This window comes from Petaurus breviceps, unplaced genomic scaffold (assembly GCF_028583685.1).
Source record: "Petaurus breviceps papuanus isolate PSGF00001 unplaced genomic scaffold, PetGlider_PUasm1.0 186, whole genome shotgun sequence".
Lineage (NCBI taxonomy): Eukaryota > Metazoa > Chordata > Mammalia > Diprotodontia > Petauridae > Petaurus > Petaurus breviceps.
Window position 1 is genome coordinate 46,760,840 of NW_027185798.1, and position 23,723 is coordinate 46,784,562.

Genomic DNA, 23,723 nt, shown 5'->3' on the forward strand with positions numbered 1-23,723 from the left:
CAGGACAGTAAGGGCAGGAACCTAGCCCTTCCATTCTCCAGAGTATTTAGCACTTTCATTTTTGGAAATTTGGATCTGTGATTTCATTAATACTAGGCACTCATCCTTTGGAAATGGCTCCTGTCAAGACTGAGAGGCAGATTAGCAGTACATCTCCAGCCTGAGACCCTAAACAGCTGTCTGGGGCACTGAGAGGTCGAGGGACTTGTAAACAGTCACAAGGTCAGAGGCAGCCTTTGAACATAGGTCTTCCTAACGCCAAGGCCAATACCCTCTCAGGTATGCTATACTCTACCTCATCCTGCACAGAGTATGTGCTTTATATTTGCCAAATGAATTCATGATGATATCTTTGTTTTGCTTCATCTACTAGTCATAGAGTTTCCTAATGACAAGGATCCTGTCTAAGCTTTTCCCTGTACCCCAAACATCTATTATCCCTGACCCTGGACCCTTTCATCGTTGCTACTGGTCCCTGTCTCCAAACCTTATTCAGTTCATCTTCCAGAAGACAGGGGTCCAGGCCCAGCTCCTGGAATCGGTCTTCCTTGACAGTCATGATGACTTTGTACATCTCACTGTAGTCATGGGCAGTCAGGTGGGAGAAGTTGACATGGGGTGGGATGAGGTCATGACTCAGGACATTGGTGTTCAGGTACCCAAGGATCTTCTCAGCATTCCTGACAGTGGAGAGGGTGGGGGAGGAATGAGGAAGTTACTCAGGGGCTATATCTCCAATAGAACAACTTCCTTACACTCTAACCCATATGTTTTACCCAGGCCTTACCCCAAAAGGGACCAAGTACAGGAAGGTCTCTGACCTTCTCTCTAGTAATCTGAGGCTGGAGAAAACAGGATTCTTCCATTCCCCTTTCCACAGCCTGAGGGTAGGGAGGAAAGGAAGATGGTACAGGGAGTAAGCTATGAGGAGAAGGGGAGTGTCACCTACTCGACCACACACTTCTCATTCATGATATTGGCCTTGAAGCCCAGCACAGCAAAAACAACCAGGGTGGCCAGCACCGAGGTGAAGAAATTGATGAAGGACACAAGGGCAGCATCAAAGTGGCAGTTGTTATCCTGTTTGTTGTAGCTGGAGAAGGCGATGACACCCCCGAAGCCCAACCCCAAGGCAAAGAAGACCTGGGTGGCCGCCTCCCGCCACACCTGGGGGTCCAGCATCTTGTCTAACTGTTGGGTGGTGGAGGATAGGGAGTTGGGGAAAGGAAGGAGGGAGAGAGAAGGAAAGAAGAAGGGAGACAATGGTTAATTGTTTTCTTTCTGCTCCTCCTCCCTCCCTTACCTCCAACCCCACATATATAACCTCTAAACCCCAGCTTCATCAAGAGGCTCTAATATAATGACAGGGAACCCAGTCTCTCTAGGCTTCACCCCAATCCAAAGCACCACCTCCCCTTGCCAGCCTAACCTGTCCCTTGACTCATCACGGAGACCTGGGAAACCCCAAGGCTCATCTGTTATTCCCTTGTGGGGGCATGGGGACAGTAGATTGAAGAACAGAACTGGGGAAATCAGGGACCCTTCCCCACTTCCTCCATCATGCCCTTCCCAGGAAAGGGTGGTCCCTGACCAACAGGTTCCTTCCCCACCATATAATTAGCCCAATCCTTCACATCCATTCAGTCTTGTAGCTTTTCACCCTTATCTCATTTAATCCCCACAACCTGGTAACTACATTGTTGCTTTATTAATACAAACACCTGCCCATCATGTTCATTGTCTCATTGGTGCTGGTACCCACAACAATGTGGAAAAAGAGAGAGAAGTCAAGGCTAGCAAGCTCATTACTAAGGTAACCAGGTGATGTATTGTGAGTGAAGAGAGACTGAAGTCTGGGAGACCTGAGTTCAAATCCAATTGCAGACACTTTCTAGCTGCAACCTTTGGCAAACCTGGTTTGCCTCAGTTTCCCCACCTGTAAAATGGGGGTAATAATAGTATTTACCTCACAGTTGTGAGGACTGAATGAGATAATAATTGTAAAGCACTTAGTATAGTGCCTGGCACATAGTAAGTGCTATAAAAATGTTAGTTATTATTATTATTTCTACTTACTGGACATCTTTAAGCTGAGAAGAGAAGAGCACCCATCAGAAGAGATTCTAGTTCAGATTCAGACTGGACTGGGTGACCTTGGAGGTCCCTCCCAGTTCCAAGTTTTTATGATTCTCTAAATCTGTGACTTTTGATTCTTAGCTTTCTGAAAGCTGTGAGCTATGGGACAATAGTAATGGTCCAGGGGCAGCTAGGTGGTGAAGTGAATAGAACACCGGACCTGGAGTCAGGATGACCTGAGTTCAAATCTGACCTTAACACTTACTAGCTGTGTGACCTTGGGCAAGTCACTTAAATCCCAATTTCCCTGACTTTCCTCCAAAATAAGTAAGTAAATAAAGTAACAGCCCAGTTAGAAGATTGTTCTGCAAATTCCTGGTGGGATTTTCTTTTGAGAGCTTCCTGGCTGTAAGGTTTCTCTTGATTTAGTTTCTCTTGTCACAGGTGTGCCCAATGATACATGTCACCAGGTGTGTGACTGCCAGGAGAGCATCCTGGGCTTTACCTTGGGAGTAAACATGTGCAGGATCCCATCCACGGCTCCCCGTAGCAGCAGCCCCCGGACTAGGAAGCAGGCCAGCACCACATAGGGGAAAAGGGAGCTGAAATACATCACCTGGAGAGAAGACAAGGAGATGCCCTTGTGTGCCTGCTGGCAGATGCCCTTCATCCCTTAAAGCTCAAAACCTTATGATCCCATAATCCTCCCACCTGCTCCCTAGGCTGATAGGAGAGAACAGGACAACTTCATAAAGACAGAAAGCCCCCTCTGAGGGCTATAATAACGGGCACCTCCTTGGGGCATCAAAGCTCCTTGGCATAGTGCCAGGTACATTGGCTATGCCCAGTATATACCAGCCAAGCCCATCCTCCACCCCCAGCTTTGCCTGGAGTGCCTATAAAGTTCCCAAGGGGTGAGGTGATAGAGGTTTGATGTGGGCATGGCTAGTGCCAAGGAACTAGCTTTCTCTCCTTAGGGCTGGTGAAATTCAGGCAGATTACAAAGCAATCACTCAGCTAAATGCTTTACCTGGGGTCCACTAGAGCTTTCTGAGGGTTACAACTCCACCCACTACACTGTTTGTTTCCTCTCCCCTACCTCCTGTTCCCCATTTCCTTTGTTTAATGTTCAACATACTGAGTGTCTGATAGGAGGCAACTAGGTGGTGTAGTGACAGAGTTCTGGACTTGGTGTCCAGGAAGACGTGTGTTCAAATCCTCTCTCAGACACTAGATTATGACCCTAGAAACAACTGTCCTAAGCCTCAGTTTCCTCATCTGTAAAATGGGCATAATGAACTAGTCTACTACCATCCACCACAGTTGTTGTGAGGCTTGAATACAATTATAATTAAAATGCTTTATAAGTGTTAAAGTGCTGTATAAATGTCAGCAATGATATTTAGCAAATTACAGGGTTTAGCTCTGTTTAAAGAGGGCCCAAGCTCCAAGGAAAATGGAGTGCTAAGTAGATTCAAATGTACTTGTGTTTTACAGAAAGCTAGAGCCCTCTAAGGTTTCATCAGCATACATTTACAAGTCCCACCTCAGCTAAAGCTTGGTTAGGCTAGATCTGCTGATTCTGTAACTAGCCAACTGGGGCAGGGGAGACCTTTTTGAAGTTTTTGTTTGGGAGTTTGAAGGCAAAGAATCTAACCTTGGGTCACAAGGTTTACTTATGAAGACACATAAGCTCAATAAAGAATCTAACACTCCTTCTCTACTTTTATTCCATTTAACGATCATTTTAGGATAGGGCTGTCATATGGAAGAGGGAGGGAAAGATTTGTCTTTCTTGACCCCATAGGGCAGGGGTAGGAATAGTGGTTGGAAGTTTCAGGGGGGAAATGTAAGGGACAACTTACAAATCAAAGTAGAATGAGCTGCCTCAGAAGGGAGAGGAGTTTCCCCCTCCCCAGAGGTCTTTACATGAAAGCTGGTCAACCATTTTTTGTGAACTCTGTAGGGATCATTCCCATGGAGGTACAGGTTGGACCAGGAGGTCTTTGGGGACTCTTCCAGCTCTGGGATTGTGTGTGGATAATTCTGAGCTCCTAATTCTCAGGTACCTAGAGGGCAGTACTGAGAGTTTTCTCAGCAAGCTTGCCTAGCAGCCAGCCCGTCTTATGTTCCTCAGAAAACCACTTTTGCAATGACAGTAACCCCAAGAGGGATCCCTCTCTCTTTACCCACCCATCCCCCACCAAACCCAACCAACCTTTGACCATTGGTTCAATATGGTACCATCACCAACTATTTACAGCCAATGAACAAAAGTTTGTTCATCCAAGTTTTGGTGACTCCTCACCCCATCAGGCAACCTTTATGGCCATGGAATTATTCATTGTGTACCCATTGAAAAAGAGTAGTAGTTCATGATTCTATGTCACTTGAATGTATATGTCTTTGATTCACAACAACGCTGTGAGGCAGATAGTGTAATATTATCTCCACTTCACAGACAGGTAAACTGAGGCCCCCAATAAGGTTTAGATAAAAGCATATGGTGAGCTAGTACAGATTCAGGAGAAGAACCCAGACCTTATCGATTCCTGGTTGATGCCCTTGTCCCCTGACACTTACTACCCCTTATCCTTTCCCACCTCTACAGCCCTCTGCTACTTACCTTTCCGGAAGATTGAATGCCCTTGACCACAGCCATACCCACGATGCTCCAAGCCACAAGGAGGCTGAGGGTCATCTTCCAGTTGAGCCCCCCACTCTCTGAGATGGAGTTGGAGATGTCCAGAGCTTCTCGGTACCAGAAGTAGGTGGTGGCTGAACTCTTATCACACTCTTCTTCCACCACTGAAACCAACGATCAGTCATGGCACCTCGGGGCTGAGTAGCACCCAGCAAGTAAGCTGCATTGGCCCACCCACCCAATTTCACCCCGAAGGGTGTGACAAAGTATTTCCCCCAACCCCCTGGGGAGCAGAGAGGGAAAAGGACCTTATCTCACTCTGAGTAAATCAAGTTGGCATGGTTACGTGATGTGCTGGGCACTCCTGGGTTCCCAGCAGATCTTAGAGAGCACTAGAACATTCTGGCCTGGCTAAATTCTTGTCTCACATCACCTTCCTGACATTAAAATCATGATGCAAGTCTCCTCTGGAGTGGAGCCCAAGTTAGAAGGCTCAGCTTGCCATCTCAGCTCTTCCACTAATCAGGTTGTATATATCCTTCTGGGAGGCAGGAGGATGAAATTTTAAAAGCACTCCATTGGGAGTCTGAGAGCAACTAGGTGGTGCCATAGTGTGCACAGGGTCCAGCCTGGAGTCAGGAAGACCTCATCTTCACAAGTTCAAAAGTGACCTCAGACACTTGCTGGCTGTCTGACCCTGGACAAGTCACTTAACCCCATTTGCCTCAGTTTCCTCATCTGTCAAATGAGGTGGAACAGGTAATGGCAAACCATCCTAGTATCTTTGCCAAGAAAATCCCAAATGGCATCATAAAAGTCGGATATGACTGAAAGGACTGAACAACAACAGATTTGGAGTCAATGGACCTGGATTCAAAGTATGCCCTTTGGCAAATCAATTAAGCTGTCTGAGCCTCAGTTTCCTCAGCAATAAAATAAAGGCTTGAACACGATGGCCCCAAAGGTCCCTTCCAGCTCTGAATCTATGATGCTCTAATGACCTTAGACAAAGCAGAAGGGGTGAAGGGCAGCTAGGTAGAGCAGTGATAGCTGGACCTGAGTTCAAATTTGGCCTTGGACACTTACTAACCAAATTACCTTGGGCAAGTCACTTAACTTCTGTTTGTGTCATTTTCCTCATTTGTAAAGTGAGGATAATAATAGCCTCATACCTTATAGGGTTATTGTGAGGAACAAGTGAGATAATGATTGTAAAGTGATTAGCAGTGTCTGAAACATAGTAGACACTATATATATATATATATATGTTAGCAATTAGCTATTAAATCACTTTTCTCTTCTGTTTTTTTTTCTGTATTGCAAAATGGGGAGGCAAGGTGGTGCCTGGGTTCAAGAGCTAGCCTCCAAGCCAGGCAGATCTCTGACACATACTGATTGTTGGGCTAAGTCATTTAACTTCTCAGTGCTCTGGACAAACTCCCTAAGACTATAAGCTGTACAGAAGTGCCCACCTACATTGAGGACAGGAGTTTCTTTACCTGGAAATACCACAGAAATCAAAGGTCCCAATCCTAGCTCTATCCCTAAAGTGTGAATAATGACCTGATCACTTGCTTATAGGAGGGGCATGAGGACTAAATGGGACCAGAGATGTTAAGGTGACATATAAGCCAGAGGCAGTAGATTGTTATAATAGTAATTCCTATTAGTTAACACTGCCTTTTCCTCTTTGTCTTCCTATTGAGTGTATTGTTGATTTCCTCTCCATTTTATAGACAGGACAACTGAGTCTCAGAGAAGTTAGCTGACTTGCTGAAGGTGCCATTTTGATCTAATGGTACAGGTGGGATGAAGCTCACTATTTCAAATCTCCAACCTGTTCCCTTAGTGTATAAGGAGCTCTTGTTTTTCGGAAATTTCTTTAGTCAAGAAGGGCCCCTTTTCCCCAGACAGTAAGTCACAAAGATCTATTCTAGACTAAATCTGTGTTGTGGTTGGCAGACAGGTGATGCCAGACCAGGGTTAGTGTACCAATGGTACTATGGATTTATCTCCATGCCTCTCAGTCTGGGCTCCCAGGGACTCACCTACAGTAGTTCCATTCCTAATGACAGGGCACTCACTCCACGGCAATGGATACTGGAAGGATTTGAAGAAATAAAATATACTCCAGGCGATGATCACATTGTAATACAACCCAACAAAAATGCAGACCTGGAAAAATACAGATGGATAGAGAACTCTGTGAAGACAGGAACTGCCTTTCTCTGGCACGGCCCAGGGATTACCATGACTAGTGACGTTGTCCCCAAACCGGTATTAGACCTGACCTTTATAATACCACCTACAACACCCCTGGTGGATCTTTCACTGGCAGCAATATTATCCCTACTTCACAGAGGAGCAAACTGAAGCTCCAAAAAGACCTGCCTAAGGGCTCACGCCTTATACAAAAACCAAGGAATCCGGAGTTATAATATTTGTCCGCAATGAATTTGTTTTATCTAATCTCCACTGGACTTACCTCAGCAAGGTAATTCTTTTACTCCTCCCTAACTGATTCCCTTTCTCACTCCCCATAACAGTTGATCCAAATCTTCTCTTTTCTCATCTTCCACACCTCCTCCTGTCAGCTCACCTCATATTTTATTGAGAAAATCAAGCCTATACTCCATGAGTTCCTTCTTTTCTCTTTCTCTAACACTTTAAGAACCCTTTGACACCAACCTCCATTTTCTTCTCCTTTATTCCAGTCTTGGTCAAAGCCAACCTCCCTATCTGTTCTCTTGATTCCATTCCCTACCCTTTTCTCCAACAGATTGCTCCCACAATTGTCCCTTTTTTCTCTAATCATCAATCAAAATTTATTAGTTTCTTTCCTCCTACCTAAAAATATGCCCACAACCCCCTTACTCTCATCCTTAAAAAACCCTTACAAGAAACTACTGTATCTTCAGGAGGGTAGCTATGGCTCAGTGGATAGAATGCTGCTCCTGAAATTGGGAAGACTTGAGTTCAAATTTGATCTCAAGCATTTACTTACTGTGCAAATCTGGGCAAGTTACTTAACCTGTTTGCCCCAGTTTCCTCAATTGTAAAATGGGAATCATAATAGCACCTACATCCCAGGATTGTATCAACTGAGATAATATTTGTAAAGCTCTTAGCACAGAGTCTGGCACACAGTAGGCATCTAATAAATGCTTGTCCCCTTGCCTTACCCTCAAATTATCATCCTATATCACCCTTCCCTTTCTCAGTCAGGCTCCTAGAAAAAGCCTTTTACACTCAATACCTCTACTTCCTCTCCTCTCTCTTGCTTCTTGACCTTATGAAATCTGGCTTCTAGCCTCACTTCTCAACTGAAATTACTCTTTCCTAAGTTGCCAATGATCTCATAACAATCAAGTCTGATGGTCTTCTCTCAGTCTTCATCCTTTTTCACTTCTCTGCAGTTCTGACACTGTCTACTATCCTCTCCTTCTGGATGCTCTCTCCTCTCCTATCCTTCTGGATGCTTTCTTCTCTCTAGGTTTTCCTGAAATGATCAACTCCTGATTCTCTCCCTACCTGCCTGACCACTCCTCAACCTACTTTGCTGGATCTTTATACAGGTCACACCCACTAGCCATGGCTATCTTCCAAAGCTCTGTCCTGGGTCCTCTTCTCTATTTCTTCTACATTATCTGCATTGGTGACCTTATCCATTCCCATGGGTTTAACTAGCATTTCTATGCAGATCTATATATCTAGCCCTAATTTATCTCTTCTCTAGTCTTGAATCACTAACTGGCTCTTGGTTATCATGAATTAGAAGTCCCAGTGACACCTCTAACTTAACACGTTCAACAAATTTCATGACTTATGCCCCCAAACCCTTCTCTCTTCCTAAGTTTCCTACTACCATTAAGGGCACCACTATCCTTTCTGTTTTGTTATTGTTCAGTTGTGTCTGACACTTCATGACCCCATCTGGATTTTTCTTAGCGGAGATACTGGAATGGTTTGCCATTTCCTTCTCCAGCTCATTTTACAGATGAGGAAACTGAGGCAAATTAAGTGATTTGCTCAGGGTCACATAGCTAGTAAATGTTTAAGGCTGTATTTAAATTCAGGTCTTGCTGGCTCCAAGCTGAAGGCTCTATCCACTGCACCACTTAGCCACCCCTATCCTCCCTGTTACCCAAGCTTATAACCTCTGCATTATCTTTGACTCCTTACTCCTACACTCATTCCATGTATCCAATCTATTGTCATATCTTACAGCTTTTACCTTTATAATACCTCTCATATATATATCCCCTCATTCTCACTCACAGTCACTACCTTTGTACAAACCTTCTTCATCTCTCATCTGAATTATTGCAATAGTCTTCTGGGTCCCCACTCCAATACATCCTCCATTCAGTTGCCAAAGTCATTTTTCCAAAGCTCAAGTCTGATCATGTCGTACCACTGCCCAATAAACTCCAGTGGTTCCCTGCTGCTTCCTTGATCAAATCTGAAATCCTCTGTTAGGGACTAAAATCCTCTATAATCTATTTAACCCCCTCCTATCCTTACAGTTGTCTTGCACTTTCCTACCTTTTGCATACTCTATAATCCAGCCAAACTGGTCTCTTTGCTGTTCCTCCCACATCACGTCTGTCTCTCCCAACTTGGTACACTTGCTGCCACCATGCCCAGAATCCTCTCTTTCCTCAATCTCTCCTTCTGACTTCCTTAAAACCCAGTCCATATCCCACCTTCTGTGGAAGTCCTTTACCAGTTCTTCCATTAAGGTTGGAGTGAGAGATTGTTTTTGTTTCTCTTTGTATCGCTACTCCTTAGCATAGTGCCTGGCACATAATAAGTAATTAATAAATGCTTGTTCGTTGATTAATTGATAACCACCATCATTCTTGTGAATTTGTCTACACCACACAGTCCCTCTTGATGAGAACTCCCTGTCTCTGTTTCAGAGAACTCTTCTGAGCCACCCACTAAGCTGAGATCCACATAAGGGATGCCTCCAGTTCTCAGCTCATGTGCAGCTGACTGATGAACCTTGGAGGCTGAATGATTAATCAGGCCTCTAGATTTTTGCCCACTCCTCCAAGTAAAAACAACAGATTTCTTTTTACACAAGGGAGGTAATGAAATGATGAGCCCATATGGGGCGTGTTCCCCTAGATTCCTAGAAAATAAGTCAGTTTTTCAGGATGGGGCAGAAAGATCTAGCCGAGTGGTTGCTAGGAACACCAATCAGCTAGACTCCATCCTTTATTCAGCTATCAGTCCTCCTGGCACAGGAAACTTGATGGAACCTATGTGACCTCATCTCTGGACTCCAAGAACTGCTTTTTTTCCTTCTGGGCTCAGGAAATGGTCTTGATCACTACCTCTTTCTTTCCCACTCTTCCTCATCATTTTCTCCCCTCTTTCTTCTCCCCTTACCCTCCTCTCCACAACTTACAATGCAACTGGAGAAGCCAATGCCACCTAGCCGAGGGCACACATAGTGCCACACTCCAATGCTGCCCCGGCGTATCCTTTGGCCCACGGCCAGTTCTAAGAAAAAGAGAGGGATCCCAATGATGATCAGCAGCACCAGGTAGGGCACGAGGTAAGCACCTGCATGGAGAGAGAAGAGTCATCGGGGAGTTGAGGTTAGTGAGGAAAAGGTGAACTGCGATAGAGAGCATGCTTTGCAGAAAAGATCAAGAAGGACTGGTAACCGCACTCTCAGAGATTCGTTTGGCTCTCTGATTTTCCTGGAACTCATTGAGTCTTTCTTCTGTTCTCTATTACTATCCTGTGCCCTAGGATTCTTTCCATATTACCTTAGCCAGAGAGACAAAGCAGGAGAATCATAGAATTCGGAAGGCAACAGTTGCAGCCAAAAGCCTGTCCAGGAGCATCATCAGACTCATTCACAGTCTGAGGCTTTGTGGAGGCTAGACTTCTGGGCTGGTATAGCCCCAGACTGACCCTTACACTTTTATGGTAGAACAGGGTGCCCAATATTCTGGGCATCGAGAGCCAGGTGAGACCTCATCGTGGCGAAGCAGCAAAGATCTGAGGAGTCTATTTCCTTCAGTAGATTTCTCTGTGCGTCTGTATTTGGGTTCCCCTGACTTGTGTGTATCCCTGGGTGCACTGGGCTGTACTGTACTGACCACTCTTTTTGGTCTCAAGTAGAGAGTGTATCAAATGGCTGGACAGTGAGGACTTTATCTCATAAGATCTTGATGCCATCTTCTCTACTCCTTGGGGGAAATGCCCATGTTACAGGACTGTGGAAACTTGGCAGTCAGTGGACGCAGGACCATGACATCTGATATGCATACACTTTGTCTCCACACTACCTGCTTCTTCCTCCAAGGAAATTCCTAACCTGGAAGGTTGCAGTACTAAATTCATGTGCATCCCCACATCTCAACAAGGCAAACCAATTTCAGAGAAAAAGGATTATTTATTCACATGCCAACCCAAATGGTTCACAGTCAGCATTGAATGAGAGATAGACTGGTGTAGTCATAATAATAAAAATAAGATCTGGCATTTATTGAAGGTTTTCAAGGTGTCTTACAGGTACTATCTCACTGAATCCTCACAACAAGCCTGGAAGGTAGATGCACTATTATCCCCATTTTACAAATGAGGCACGAAGATTAAGTGACTTGCCAGGATCACACAGCTAATGAATGTCTGAGGTTGGATTGAACTTAGATCCCCCTGAATTTAAGACTCGTGTTATATCTGCTGGGTCACCCAGCTGCCTAATAGTGGCCAGAGCCCTAGACTCAGAAGTTAGGAGATTTGGTTTTCAGTCCCCACTTCTGCCATTCATCATTCATAAGACCTTGGAGAAGAAACTTATGCTTTTTCTTTTCTTTTTTTTTTTGAGAAGGAGGGAAGGCAGGGCAATTGGGGTTAAATGACTTGCCCAAGGTCACACAGCTAGTAAATGTTAAGTGTCTGAGGTCACATTTGAACTCAGGTCCTCCTGACTCTGGGGCCGGTGCTCTATTCACTGCACCACCTAGCTGCCCCTACTTATGCTTTTTCAAAGCCTCAATTTCCTCATCTGTAATAGCTGTACTACCTGCTTGACAGGGTTGGAGTGAAAAGAACTTTGTACATTTGAAAGCACTATAGAACTGTCAACTCTCAAATAGAATGCTTTGAAAACTGTAAAGTATTATGTGCGTGTGGGTTGATATTCTCCCAGGCTAGCTAACGCACACAGCAGAACATCCCCAGTAGATCCACTCCATCACCGACACAGATAAATGCGCTGGAACCCTACTAGATCCTCCCAGCACTACCTTTCCTTCGTGGGCATTAAGTGCTGACACAGCACATTAGGCAGCTCCGGGAAAGCAGAGGCTGGAATCTTTCCCGAGAGCAAAGGCCCTGAATAGAAACACTATTAATCTACAACTAATTGGGGAATGTGCAGAGAAATTAGCAGCGCAGGAAGCATAACCAGGATGACCGCAAAGGCTGAACCGGATCTTGCCAAAGATTCCAGCTGATGAATTAATCGCGCCGCCCAGGGCATCATTTCAGACACATTCCCGATTCTAAGTGACAGGGCGTTTAGCAGGAGAATTAAAACCATGTTTGGACACGGGCGAGTACCCTCATTGGAGAGATGTGCCAACATCGGCCTCTGCTGCAGTAAATACACCCTCACCCTACGACCGGTCAAAAGCATTAGCTGTCATTTCTGCTTGTCAAATAGTCACCCAACACAAGCTGCCAGGACCCCCGCTCCATGCCAAGCCTACAGGCGCCATGCCGTCTTGTGCCTCTCTGCCCCATGTATTAGAAAGGAACAAATCCACCGCCACCTTTACCAGGCAGCCTATAATATCCCACTCTGTGGGCACCTTCCTGGGTACTGGGGGAGAAATACCAATGAAAGAAAAGAAACGGTCTTTTCTCTTAAGGGGCTTAAGGAACAGGTACCAAGGAACACACCTGCAGCCGTACATTAACACAGTGTGCAACAAGCACGTTTGTAGAATGAATGAATGCCTATATACATACTGAGGGGACATGGAGCAAATAAGGTGCTGTTTCCTCTAGCTGGGTATGAGTTCCTTCAAAACGATGACTTTTTTTGCTTTTCTATTTGTAACCCCAGAGATTTCCACATGGTGACTATTTTTTCATTCATTCATTCACTCAGCCTAATAGATTTTATTAGGGAAGGTTTCCTAAAGTAAGTCAATTCACAGACCTCTTTCATGAAATACTAACCCCCTTCCCCAAACCTTGATAATGATTAAGAGGTAGGTGACGTAGCAGACAGACTGTTATACTTGGAATTAGGAAGATCTGAGTTTGAATCTCACTTTACTAGCTGTGTGACTTTAGGTAAGTTATTTAGCCATTCTGGACCTCACTTTAGGGCAGCTAGGTTGCCCAGTGGAGAGAGCACTGGGCTTAGAATCAGGAAGAACCATCTTAATGAGTTCAAATCTGGCCTCAGACACTTACTAGCTGTGTGACCCTGGGCTAGTCCCTTAACCTTGTTTGCGCGGCAAAATGAACCAGAGAAGAAAATCGCAATCAGTATCTCTAGTATCTTTGCCTAGAAAACTCAAATGAAGTCACAAAGAGTCCACATGGCTGAACAATGGACCTCTCTTTACAAGCTATTCTACCCCTGGGAGAGATATTTAAGGTTTCTAAGTCTCAGTTTCCTCAAGTAAAAATAAAAGTGCTAATAATAGCTCCTACCTCACAGGTTTGTTGTGAGGATCAAATGACATTATGTATGTAAAACATTTTGCCCATCTTAAAGCACACTATATAAAATGTCAGCAATTAGGATTATCCCCTCAACTCATCACCAATAAGAAATGCCACCAGGGGGTGGCTAGATGGCGCAGTGAACAGAGCACCAGCCCTGGTGTCTGGAGAATCTGAGTTCAAATGCGGACTCAGATGCTTGACACACTAGCCATGTGACTTTGGGTAAGTCACTCAACCCCAATTGCCCTCCAAAAAGAAAAAAAAAAATTGCCACCAGCAGATAGTATGATCCTGAAACTAAAAAGGACTGGCAGCTTAAACTTCTGGGTTCTGTTCACAAGCTATCTCCAAGGCTGTTTCTGCGTGGGAGGTGGAAGGGGTGTGGGGCACTGAGACTTTAACTGAAGAAGGTGGTTGGAGCCTCTCTTAGAGCTTTGATTTTTCCAATGAAAGGTTGCATTCAATACTTCCTCTAACCAAAGTATTTGTGAGAGTGAGAGTGAGTGAGTGAGTGTGTGTGTGTGTGTGTTGTGAGGGGAGTGGTGACTTTTAACGGAGATCAGGAAAGTGTTTGGGAATATTCTGGTTAGTCACATGGCCCTTTAATTTCAACCCTAGCTGAAATCTTTTGAATGTGCATTTGTTCAAGGCAGGAGAGGGAGTATGTGGTAGATTTTCATTAGCTGAAATAAATTAAATTAGAAAAAAGAAAATCTCTACTCTCTTTTCTTAAAGAAATTGCATTTGTACTCTTGCCTTCTATAATAAATATCGTTTGTGTTTTGTTGTTGTTTTACCAGACCTGTGATTTCATCAGCATACAGATTTCAGGGTAATGAACTTGCTTTATTTCCTCCTTAACTCTTGGTCTTAGAGAGTTGTCAGAGGCAATGACAGATTAAGTGCCTTGCCCAGTCACACAACCAGTACGGTCAGAGGCTGAAACTGAACCCAGACCCTCTTGACTGAGGTCAGCCCTCTGTTCCCCATGCCATACAGCCAAGGAGAGCACACTGCAGAAAATGAGATCCTTCTTTGATGATTTAGAACCTTGCAGTATACCTTGGGGTCATTATTTTGAACATCAATTCTGTTCCTTCAAGGTCTGATTCCAAAGACACTTCCCCCATGAAGTCTTCCCTGACTTCATTCCCTCTCCCCCTTTCTTCCCAAAAATTAAAAAAAAAATCTGGAAGTGATCTATCACTCCTCTGTGTGCTCATGATATTTTGCACCTCCTTTAATGAACCTTCTCATTCTACCTTGAATTATAGTTATTAATCCAGCTTGTACTGGCTCATGAGAGCCAAGTGTTAAATTTTCTGTGAGTATTTACACCTCAGAAAATGGCAAATGCTACAAATCTGGGCTTAATTTGTTGTTCTGTTGATTTCTGGACTTAAGAAAATGATGAACAAAATGTTAATAACTCAGATTAAATTTAGAAGTATGCCCAGCATACCATCCTTCCTCCTCCCTCACCCTGAGAGAATTCTTTGTTAAACATTTACCTGCACATCCCTGAATAATAAGACATTTACTTAGCACTTTAAGATTTACAAAATACTTAGCTTATGTCAGCTAGAATACTATAATAATACTGGGGGGGGGGGTAGGGAGGAACCATGTTTTCCTCTCTCTAAATCCCTATCTCCCCCTCAGCAGCTAGTATAGTGGCTCACAATTAATAGTCAATAAATATTTGTTCAATGAGCATATAGGACCATAGGAATAAATATAGAAGATAAAGGCTTTCTAGGAAAATAGACCAGCCCTGTGGGTTTGTAGAAAAAGTGGTGGATTTGAAATAAGGAGACCTTGGTTCATGCCTCAGTTCTAACACTGAAAAGTTGAGTAGCTGTGGACAAGTCATTTATCCCTTTCTGAATCTCAGTAACCTCATTGTAAAATGGGTATAAGCATATTTGTACTACTAACCTCATGGTATTATTGTGAGAAGACCCTGTAAACCTTTGTGTGTCATGTCTCTGTGGGTGGTTATTATGGTCTAAGCTTAGGACATACCTGAAAGCTGATCTTGAAATAAAGCCTTGGTTTCAACCTTTTTCTCTTGTCATGTATCTCTTTCTCACAGAAATGGAGGGCAGAAAAAAAAAATCCCAAGGGCTCTAGCTAACCAAGGTTTTATTGGAATAACCATATCCTCAAACCACAGAGTGACAACTCTCCTGCCAAAATGCTTTCCCATCCTTATAAGGTCTTTAAGCACTGGGTCTGGAGTCAGAAAGATATCAGTGTGATCCTGACCAAGTCACTTAACCTCTGGTTGCCTCAGTTTCCTCATCTGTAAAATTAGGATAATAATAACAGCTACTTTCCAAGGCTGTGAGGATCAAACGAGGCAATTTGTAAAGTGCTCGGCACAGTGACAGTCACATAGTAAGTAATATATAAATACAAGCTGCTCTTAGCTTCAATATTATTATTTTGCTTTTTATACCCTAAAGCTGGTGTTAGCCTACATCCTCCCTTGATATTAAATGAAGTGTGAGCATTTACACCTTGGAAATCTGCAAACTCTACAAATCAAAGTTTGATTTATTGTTTTGCTGATTTTCTAGACTTAAGAAAGTGAGGAAGAGAATATTAACAATGCAGATTAAATTTAGAAGTGTGTCCTGCATATGTTTTCCCTCAGAGTGACAGTTTAACAAGCACAGCCTTGTCTAGAGCAGTCTATTTCAATCAATCAGCAAGTATTTATTAAGTATCTACTCTATATGGAAGAGAAGGAAGCTAGGTGCACAGTGGTTAGATGCATAGCTGGGCATCAGGAAGACCTGAGTTCAAATCCGACCCTAGACACTTCTAGCTGTGTGATCCTGGGCAAATCATTTAACCCTATGTGCCTCAGTTTCCTCATCCGTAAAATAATCTGGAGAAGGAAATGGCAAACCAGCTTGGTATCTTTGCCAAGAAAACCCCAAAATGGGTCACGAAGAGTTGGCCACAAATGAAAACAAGACACACACACACACAAGATGTTGTACCAAGCCCAGATAAAAATAAAGTCATTTCTGCCCTCAGGAACCTTTTCTCTAGTAGGGAGAGGGCTACACTATGTACACAGCTAAGTATAATTCAAGGTCAGTTGAGGAGGGAAAGAGCATGGACCAATGGGATAGAGGAGGAAATCAAGCTAGGTTCTAAGGTAAAGATGGCACTTGGGCCTTGAAGACACAGATTCTGGGAGGTAGAGATGAGGAAGGAATACATTTCAGGCATGAGGTATAGCCTGTCCAACTGCACATGGGTGGGAGATAGAGTGTCAAGGTCAGGAAACAGATTGAATGTAGGGAAGGAATACGAAACATGGTGGAAAAGACAGTTGGGAACCAGACTGTAGATGACTTTAAAAGCCAAGCTAAGGAGTTTTGTTGTTGTTTTTTATAGGCAATGGAAACAGGGGGAAAGACAGCTAGGTATCTGAGGGCAGAGCAGTGACAAGGTCAGACCTGGGCTTTAGGAGGATGATTTAGGCAGCTGTGTGGAAGATGAATTGAGTAGGAGAGTCTGGGATCAGGAAGACCAATTAGGACCAATTAGGAGGCTTAAAAGGTAACTAGGACCTGGACTGGGTTGTTGAAAAGAAAGGAATGGATATACAGGGGAAGTCAAGACGTGGTAACTGGATATGGGGGTTGAGGAAAAGGAAAAAGCTAAGGATAACTCTGAAGGTATCTAAATGAGTAGAAAGATGGGGGTGTTCTCTAGGTAAATATGGAGGAGAGGAAGGCTTAAGGGAGAAAATGCTGATGTCCAGATTGAACACACCAACTTTGAGCAGTTTTCTGCCCTTTGCACAGCAGCAATAATCTAAAACCACCCCCCTCTACTCCAAGGCTGCCTCTTACCTCCGCCATTTTTCTGGCATAAGTATGGAAACCTCCAGACATTGCCCAGGCCCACCGAGAAGCCGATCTGTGCCAGGATGTACTGTAGCTTGCTGTTCCAGGCAGGCCGATCCTCGGCCTCCAGGTCTTCTTCCCCATCCTTCTGTTTGTCCTGGGTCTCTCCGGCTACATTCAGGACGCTGTGCTTATAGTCCACGGGCTCCTCGTGGGCCAGTAGGTCGGCCACGGACTCAGTGACATGCTCATTACTGTGCTCCCGCTGGGTGACTTTGCTGTTCTTCGGCATCGGTGACCCCCCAAGGGCCCCAAGGGCCCCACCCCTGAGCTGACAGAGAAGGTGGGCTGGCAGCCGCCTTCAGCTCTTTCTCATCCAGGGAAGCTGTAAAACAAAGGAATAACAGGCAGAAAGGAGTTAGACTGGGCTCCCAGGAAAAGAATCTGAGAAGCTAAAGGATTTATCCCATGGCATTCACTTGGTGGATTGACCATGGTCAAGGTTGGATCCCAGACTGCGTGCTGCTAGCTACCCAGCAGAGAGGTGCTGCTAGCTTTCTGCCCTCCTCATCAGTGGCAGGGACCTCACCCGTCTGAGCAGAGCAGAGCTAGAAGAGTAGTGAATCTGCTGGAGGAAAAGTCTGTGACGCAAACCAAACTCAAATTTTAGGAATTTTAGGGTCACTCCTGAGTTAGGATTATCCATGGTTTCTTTATATAATATTAATCACAGAGAGTTGACTAGAGATTCACTTGAGGAGGTCACGGTGACTTTCCCCATTGAGACAGACAAGGCTGAGTCCAGATTAAGGGCCTCTCCCACATTCATTTTGTTTTCAGCAATTATTATTATATAATATTTCTATTTTATTCATTCAGCCTTTCAAAAAGCAGTTATGAAGTATTTGCTGGGTGTGAGGCATTGAGCTGAGTACTCTGGATAGAGACAAAAATGTCCCCGTCCTCAAGGAGATTACATTCTATTGGGGGAAATAATACATGCAAATAAAGTAAATACAATGCTTTCTTCATATACTATGTGTGCAAGGGTGCTGGGAAGAGAAAGACAAAAAAAAAAACATTTTTTTTTCTCTTGGAAAGTTCATATTCTCCTGAGAATCCAATAGATCCACAGAGAAGTTAACACCAAGTACTTATAATGTTCAAGTAATTGCAAAAGGAAGAGCATTCTAGCTACCAGGGGAAGGGTTGTAAAGGTTCTTTGCCCTCTGCCCAGGATGCTTGGATGGCTGCTTCGCCGTCCTGGACAGCCGCCTGGCCCTGAGAGAAGGCTGACCAGTTGCAGAGGCAAGCTCCAGGGAAGCAGAAGCTGCTGGAGCTGGTGGCATTTGCTCTGTGCCAACAAATCCCAGAGTGATCTCTCACTGCTGACATTATCAGAGGACTGCAATGGCCAAGGACCCGCTAATTCATCCTTCAGTGACGGCTTTATGAAGATAACGTCTGCACGACAGTAATGAGCGATGCAAAACCACCCCCTCCCTTGCTCTCTCCCCATTTGTCTTTCACCTTTTTTTTCTTTTTTGGGAAATTAAACCTTTGAAGGCTTCCAACCGTCTGTTGCATTTCAGACTGCCTCCTCATTAAAGTGAGGACAGAGGCAGATTTTTAAGAGGAAGAAATGCAGAAAAATAACAAACTGCCTTGCAGTTTGCCTAGCCTCTTTCCAGGGATGTAATAACCCAGCTATGTAATCACTTTTAAAGCACAGCTCTGGGAACTACTGCCCCCCCGCCCAAACTTGTACCTTTGGGTTGAGTCCCTGAAAGATGACTGCTCCTAGGGTTCAAAGGTGGGTCTGTACCTATAGCACTATAGCTCTCAAGCCCCAACCAGTGCACTTAGCTTTAACAGTCACACAATAGACACAATTTCCTCAAAGCAAAGTCATTTATTAAGATGCCATAGTGGCTACACAATACTTCCCCCATAAACCTGGGGCACACACTTCGACAAATACACAGCATCAGTGGAACAGTGGGCACAAATTCAGAGCAGGCGAAGTAAGACACACATTTAGGCAAAACATTTGTGGCCGAGACAAATTGTGCCACTAATAGTACAGAGCTCTGATGTCCTCTCTCTTCTTACACTGACTTCAAGCTGTTCCTCGTCAGTGTTGTGTCTCTGCTGGGTAATAATAAGATTGTACGATAAATACAATTATTATCTCATCTGTCCTCACAACAATCCTAGGAGGTAGGTACTATTATTATTCCCATTTTACAGATGAGGAAACAGAAGCAATCAGAGGTGATGTGACTTTCCCAAGTGTCTGAGGCTGGATTTGAACTCAGGTCCACCCGATTTCAGGGCCAGTGCTCTATTCACTGCACCACACAGCCTCCTTCATAAAAAGAGACACATAATTTTTCAAAGGTCACTTGTAGTGGATCAATCTTCAAACAATTAATGACAAGCTATCCTTTCATTTCTTCACACTTCCTAAAGGGATGGCCAAATACACACACACACACATACACATACATACATGCACATACACACATGTATCTTTGTACTTCATTAAAACCTCATTACCTCTGTTATCAGCACCCTTCTTTCTGTGATTATATCCACTGGTCTGGGAAATGAGTGGGAATTTATATCTTATTAGAAAAAGTGCCATTGGAAACATTCTATTTTCCCCCAGTCCTCATCATTTTCATTCTTTGTGCCCATTAACACCAGGGTGGATAAGAGCAAGGGCAAGGACATTAGAGCATACAGCCTATCTCCTGTGTTAATCTTACCCCTGTATCCTGGCTTTCAACAATAGCCCAAGCCCAAGAATAAATGCCAAGGCAGAGTCTGTTAGACATGAAACAAGAAGTTGGACCTCATATAGCTCTAGTAGGTAGAGCCATAAATAGGGCATGGCTAAAGGGGATTTTGCCCAGATGCCAACATTTAGAATGGCATACTTCTTTTCCACTGAAGTCTGAAGACTGCCATTTCTGCATCCCAGCAGGAATGGAGGTAGGCCCCAGACCTTGACACTAATTACCCAGTTTAGTAGATTCTCTCTTACTAGAGGTCTTCAAACAAAGTCTGGAAAACTGTCAAGCACGTTGCATAGTGGACTCAGGCTCAGTTATGGATTGGACTTGCTGATCTCTGAGGTCCCTCCCAACAGAGATCCTGGGTGACCCTGGGGCAATTTCGGGGCCATAGTTTTCTCAACTGTAAAATGAAAGGGGTTGGACTGGAGCAGCACTTCTCAAACATTTTTCTTCCAGGATTCCTTTAAGCTAAAAAATTAAAAAATGAAACTCTCAAAGAGTTTTTGTATAAGTAGGATGTGCTGGTAAATATTTAACAACAAGCTCACCGCAGGGAAATTGTAGGTAAGATGTGTTTTTAAGTTTAATCTGAATGATCAACATTTTCCCCATCACTTTTTTAACCTGCACAATCAACAAAACAATAAATCAAGCCCTGATTTGTAGTGTTTGCTTGATTTCTAAGATATAAATGTTCAGACTGAAAATTTAACAATTGGCTCTTTTGAGCCAATATTTACTAGCTCCAGCACACCCACAGTAATATCCTTCAATATCTACCATATTGGGAAATTAAAATGCCATAGCATTATTATGAAAATAATTTTGACCTTGAAAAACCTCTGAAAAGGCCTTAGGGACCCCCAAGTCCCTAGATCACATTTTGAGGACCAATAGGCTAGAAAATAATAATGATTAGCATAGTGCTTTGAGGCCTGCAAAGCACTTTACAAATATTATCTCATTTGATCTTCCAAACAACCCTAGGAAGTAGGTGTCATTATTGTCCCATTTTATAGGTGAGGAAACTGAGGAGGGCTAAGGTTAAGTGCCTTGCCCAGGTCTATAACTAGTTAGTGTCTAGGCTGGATATGAATGCAGGTCTTTCGGACTCCAGGCCCAAGATGGCCTTAATCCAGCCTCCTAGCTGCCACCTTTCCCACACCCAAATCCCATCATCCTGTTTAATGTCTTACTGAATTCAAATCTGGCCTCAGACACTTACTAGCTGTGTGATCCTGGGCAAGTCACTTAACCCTGTTTGCCTCAGTTTCCTCATCTGTAAAAGGAACTGAAGAAGGAAATGGTAAACCATTCCTGCATCTCTGCCAAGAAAATCTCAGTGGGGTCATGAAGAGTGGAGCCCGACTGAACAAAGGGCAGAGTTATCACAGGTGGCCTGTTACTCCTCACTTTCATCTTTTACCTCTCTCCTTTCATCCCTCTCTTTATCTTTTGTCTCTGCCCAAGTTCCTGCCACCTTTAAGGCCCAGACCTCTCTCAACATGACTGCCAGAAGTTGGTGCCTTGATGGGGAGAGATCTTGCCCTTGAAGCAATATCAAGAATTCAGGAAACACCACACCCTCACAGTCTCAGTCTCCAAAGAAGTTCTCTCTCTGCTCAGTAAACTGAGCTCCTAATCTCAGGACCCAGAAGCCCAGTGACTTGGGGAAGAATATGGCAGAGCCCCTGCCCATGGAGGGACAACAGCTAATAGAGCTGGAGATCCTTGAGGCCCCCGTGCAGGGGCTTGAACCATCAGGAAAGAGACACAAGGGACCACAGGAGGTGCACTGAATAGAGCACCAGCCCTGGACTCAGGAGGACCTGAGTTCAAATCTGACCTCAGGCACTTGACACACTTATTAGTTATGTGATCTTGGGCAAGTCACTTAACCCCAATGGACCTGCCTTCCCCCCTCAAAAAAGGAAGGAAGGGAGGAAGGAAGGAAGGAAGGAAAGAAGGAAGGAAGGAAAGAAGGAAGAAAGAAAGAAAGAAAGAAAGAAAGAAAGAAAGAAAGAAAGAAAGAAAGAAAGAAAGAAAGAAAGAAAGAAAGAAAGAAAGAAAGAAAGAAAGAAAGAAAGAAAGAAAAAGAAAGAAAGAAAGAGACCAGCCATTCCCAAGCTCCAACCATTCCCCGAGGCTCGAGCCTCTGTCTTTCCACCAGAACTGGAGGCTCAAGTCAGGATCCCTTCGGAGATAGCAATCGCCAGGATATCCAGGGTCGCAGAGCTACCTTCCAGATACCTCATCTGCAGCGTGATTCAGGCAGGACAGCTTGCAACACATTAGACATGATTTACTATTCATTATGCCGCAACTGGAAAATCTCATGCAGGATTCCAGCAGGTCTGCATGCGGCGATGCACTGACTGGAGCTAGAGTTTTTTTTTTTTCCTTTTAATAGGCCTGGTCTGGTCACTGAGATGTGAAGGGAACCTCATTAGGCTTTACCCTTTGGGGATCTGGCAGGTCAGGGCACTGCCAATTAGAGCTAGAGCATAGGTCCAGCAGCACCAGGCAGCAGGACAGCCAGGAAGCTGTGGGCTTCTGCAGTCACTTTTCGTCAGTTCTCCTCTGGCCCGTGGACCCTTCAACATCCAGTAATGGTGATGGTGGCCAAAGCATGGAAAAGTGTAGTCAGGTGTGGGTGAATGTAGGCTGCCAGGGTGCAGCTGCAAACTGGGAGGTCAGGCAGGAGGCTGACTTTCACCTGTGCCTTGAATATGACCAATGTTCCCTTTGGTGACCTCCTCGCCCCAAACCCTCTCATTACAGAATCCTTGAAGTTGAGATCTGAACAAATTAAAAGAGCCTGCCCTTACCCCTTAGCTACCACCAGCAGGAATAACAGCTTCGGCTGATGATGTAGCTGGAGAAAGCATTACATATTTATAGTGCATTACAAGGTGGTAAACTTCCATTGAAAATCTCCTTGGATGCCTCACTGCAGCGGAACGTGACCTTGAGTCCTCACAGGATAGGGAAGCAAAGGGCAAGCTCCATCAGGCCCCTCCATGCCGGGAGGGCCACAGGTCCCAGCCCAGCAGTGACTTATACATCTGCTGTCCAAGGACCGGTCTGGCTAAACCTGGAAAGGCTCATGGCCAGAAAGTTCACTGGCAGCTAACAGATTTTCTCTGAACACTGTTATTCAGAAACGTTCCCCAGGAATGAGGGATGCCATCTGAATTGGTGGAGGGAATGCCCACCCCGAAGAAGCAATCACAATAGAGCCTCGAAGCCTTTATGGCTGCAAAGTGATTTACAGACACTAAGTCCTTGAGGGAAAGGACTGTTTCATTTTTGTGTCCTTATCTCCATCATTTAGCACACTGCCTGGAATATAGTCTATGTTTAATGATGCTTAGTTTGATCCTCTCAACAACTCTGAGGTAGGTAATACCTTTAAAGACAGGCAAACTGAGGTTCACAGAGATGGAATGACTTGGAAGCAGCTTGGTTCAATGAGGAGGCAGTAGTTGACTCTAGAAGGAGACAACAGGGTAGAGTGCTGGACCTGAGTTCAAATCCAGATTACTTACCAGCTATGGGACCTTGGGCAAGTCATTTAACCTCTGTTGGCATCAGTTTCCTCATCTGTAAAATGGAAAGAACTAT

The 23,723-nt window shown here is 44.4% G+C and overlaps 1 protein-coding gene across 1 annotated transcript in view; it reads right to left on the bottom strand.

The window, feature by feature from the left end:
* The window catches only part of SLC6A17 (solute carrier family 6 member 17), a 62,774-nt gene that overhangs the window by 21,605 nt on the left and 17,446 nt on the right, over nucleotides 1-23,723 (bottom strand). Inside the window, exons 2-8 of the mRNA XM_069090409.1 lie at nucleotides 17,305-17,683; nucleotides 10,137-10,294; nucleotides 6,769-6,895; nucleotides 4,703-4,884; nucleotides 2,582-2,692; nucleotides 950-1,191; nucleotides 488-680 (exon numbers count right to left, since the gene is read on the bottom strand). Coding sequence (XP_068946510.1) covers nucleotides 488-680; nucleotides 950-1,191; nucleotides 2,582-2,692; nucleotides 4,703-4,884; nucleotides 6,769-6,895; nucleotides 10,137-10,294; nucleotides 17,305-17,590 — 1,299 coding nt within the window. The 5' untranslated portion in view covers nucleotides 17,591-17,683. The remainder of the gene's footprint in view (nucleotides 1-487; nucleotides 681-949; nucleotides 1,192-2,581; nucleotides 2,693-4,702; nucleotides 4,885-6,768; nucleotides 6,896-10,136; nucleotides 10,295-17,304; nucleotides 17,684-23,723) is intronic.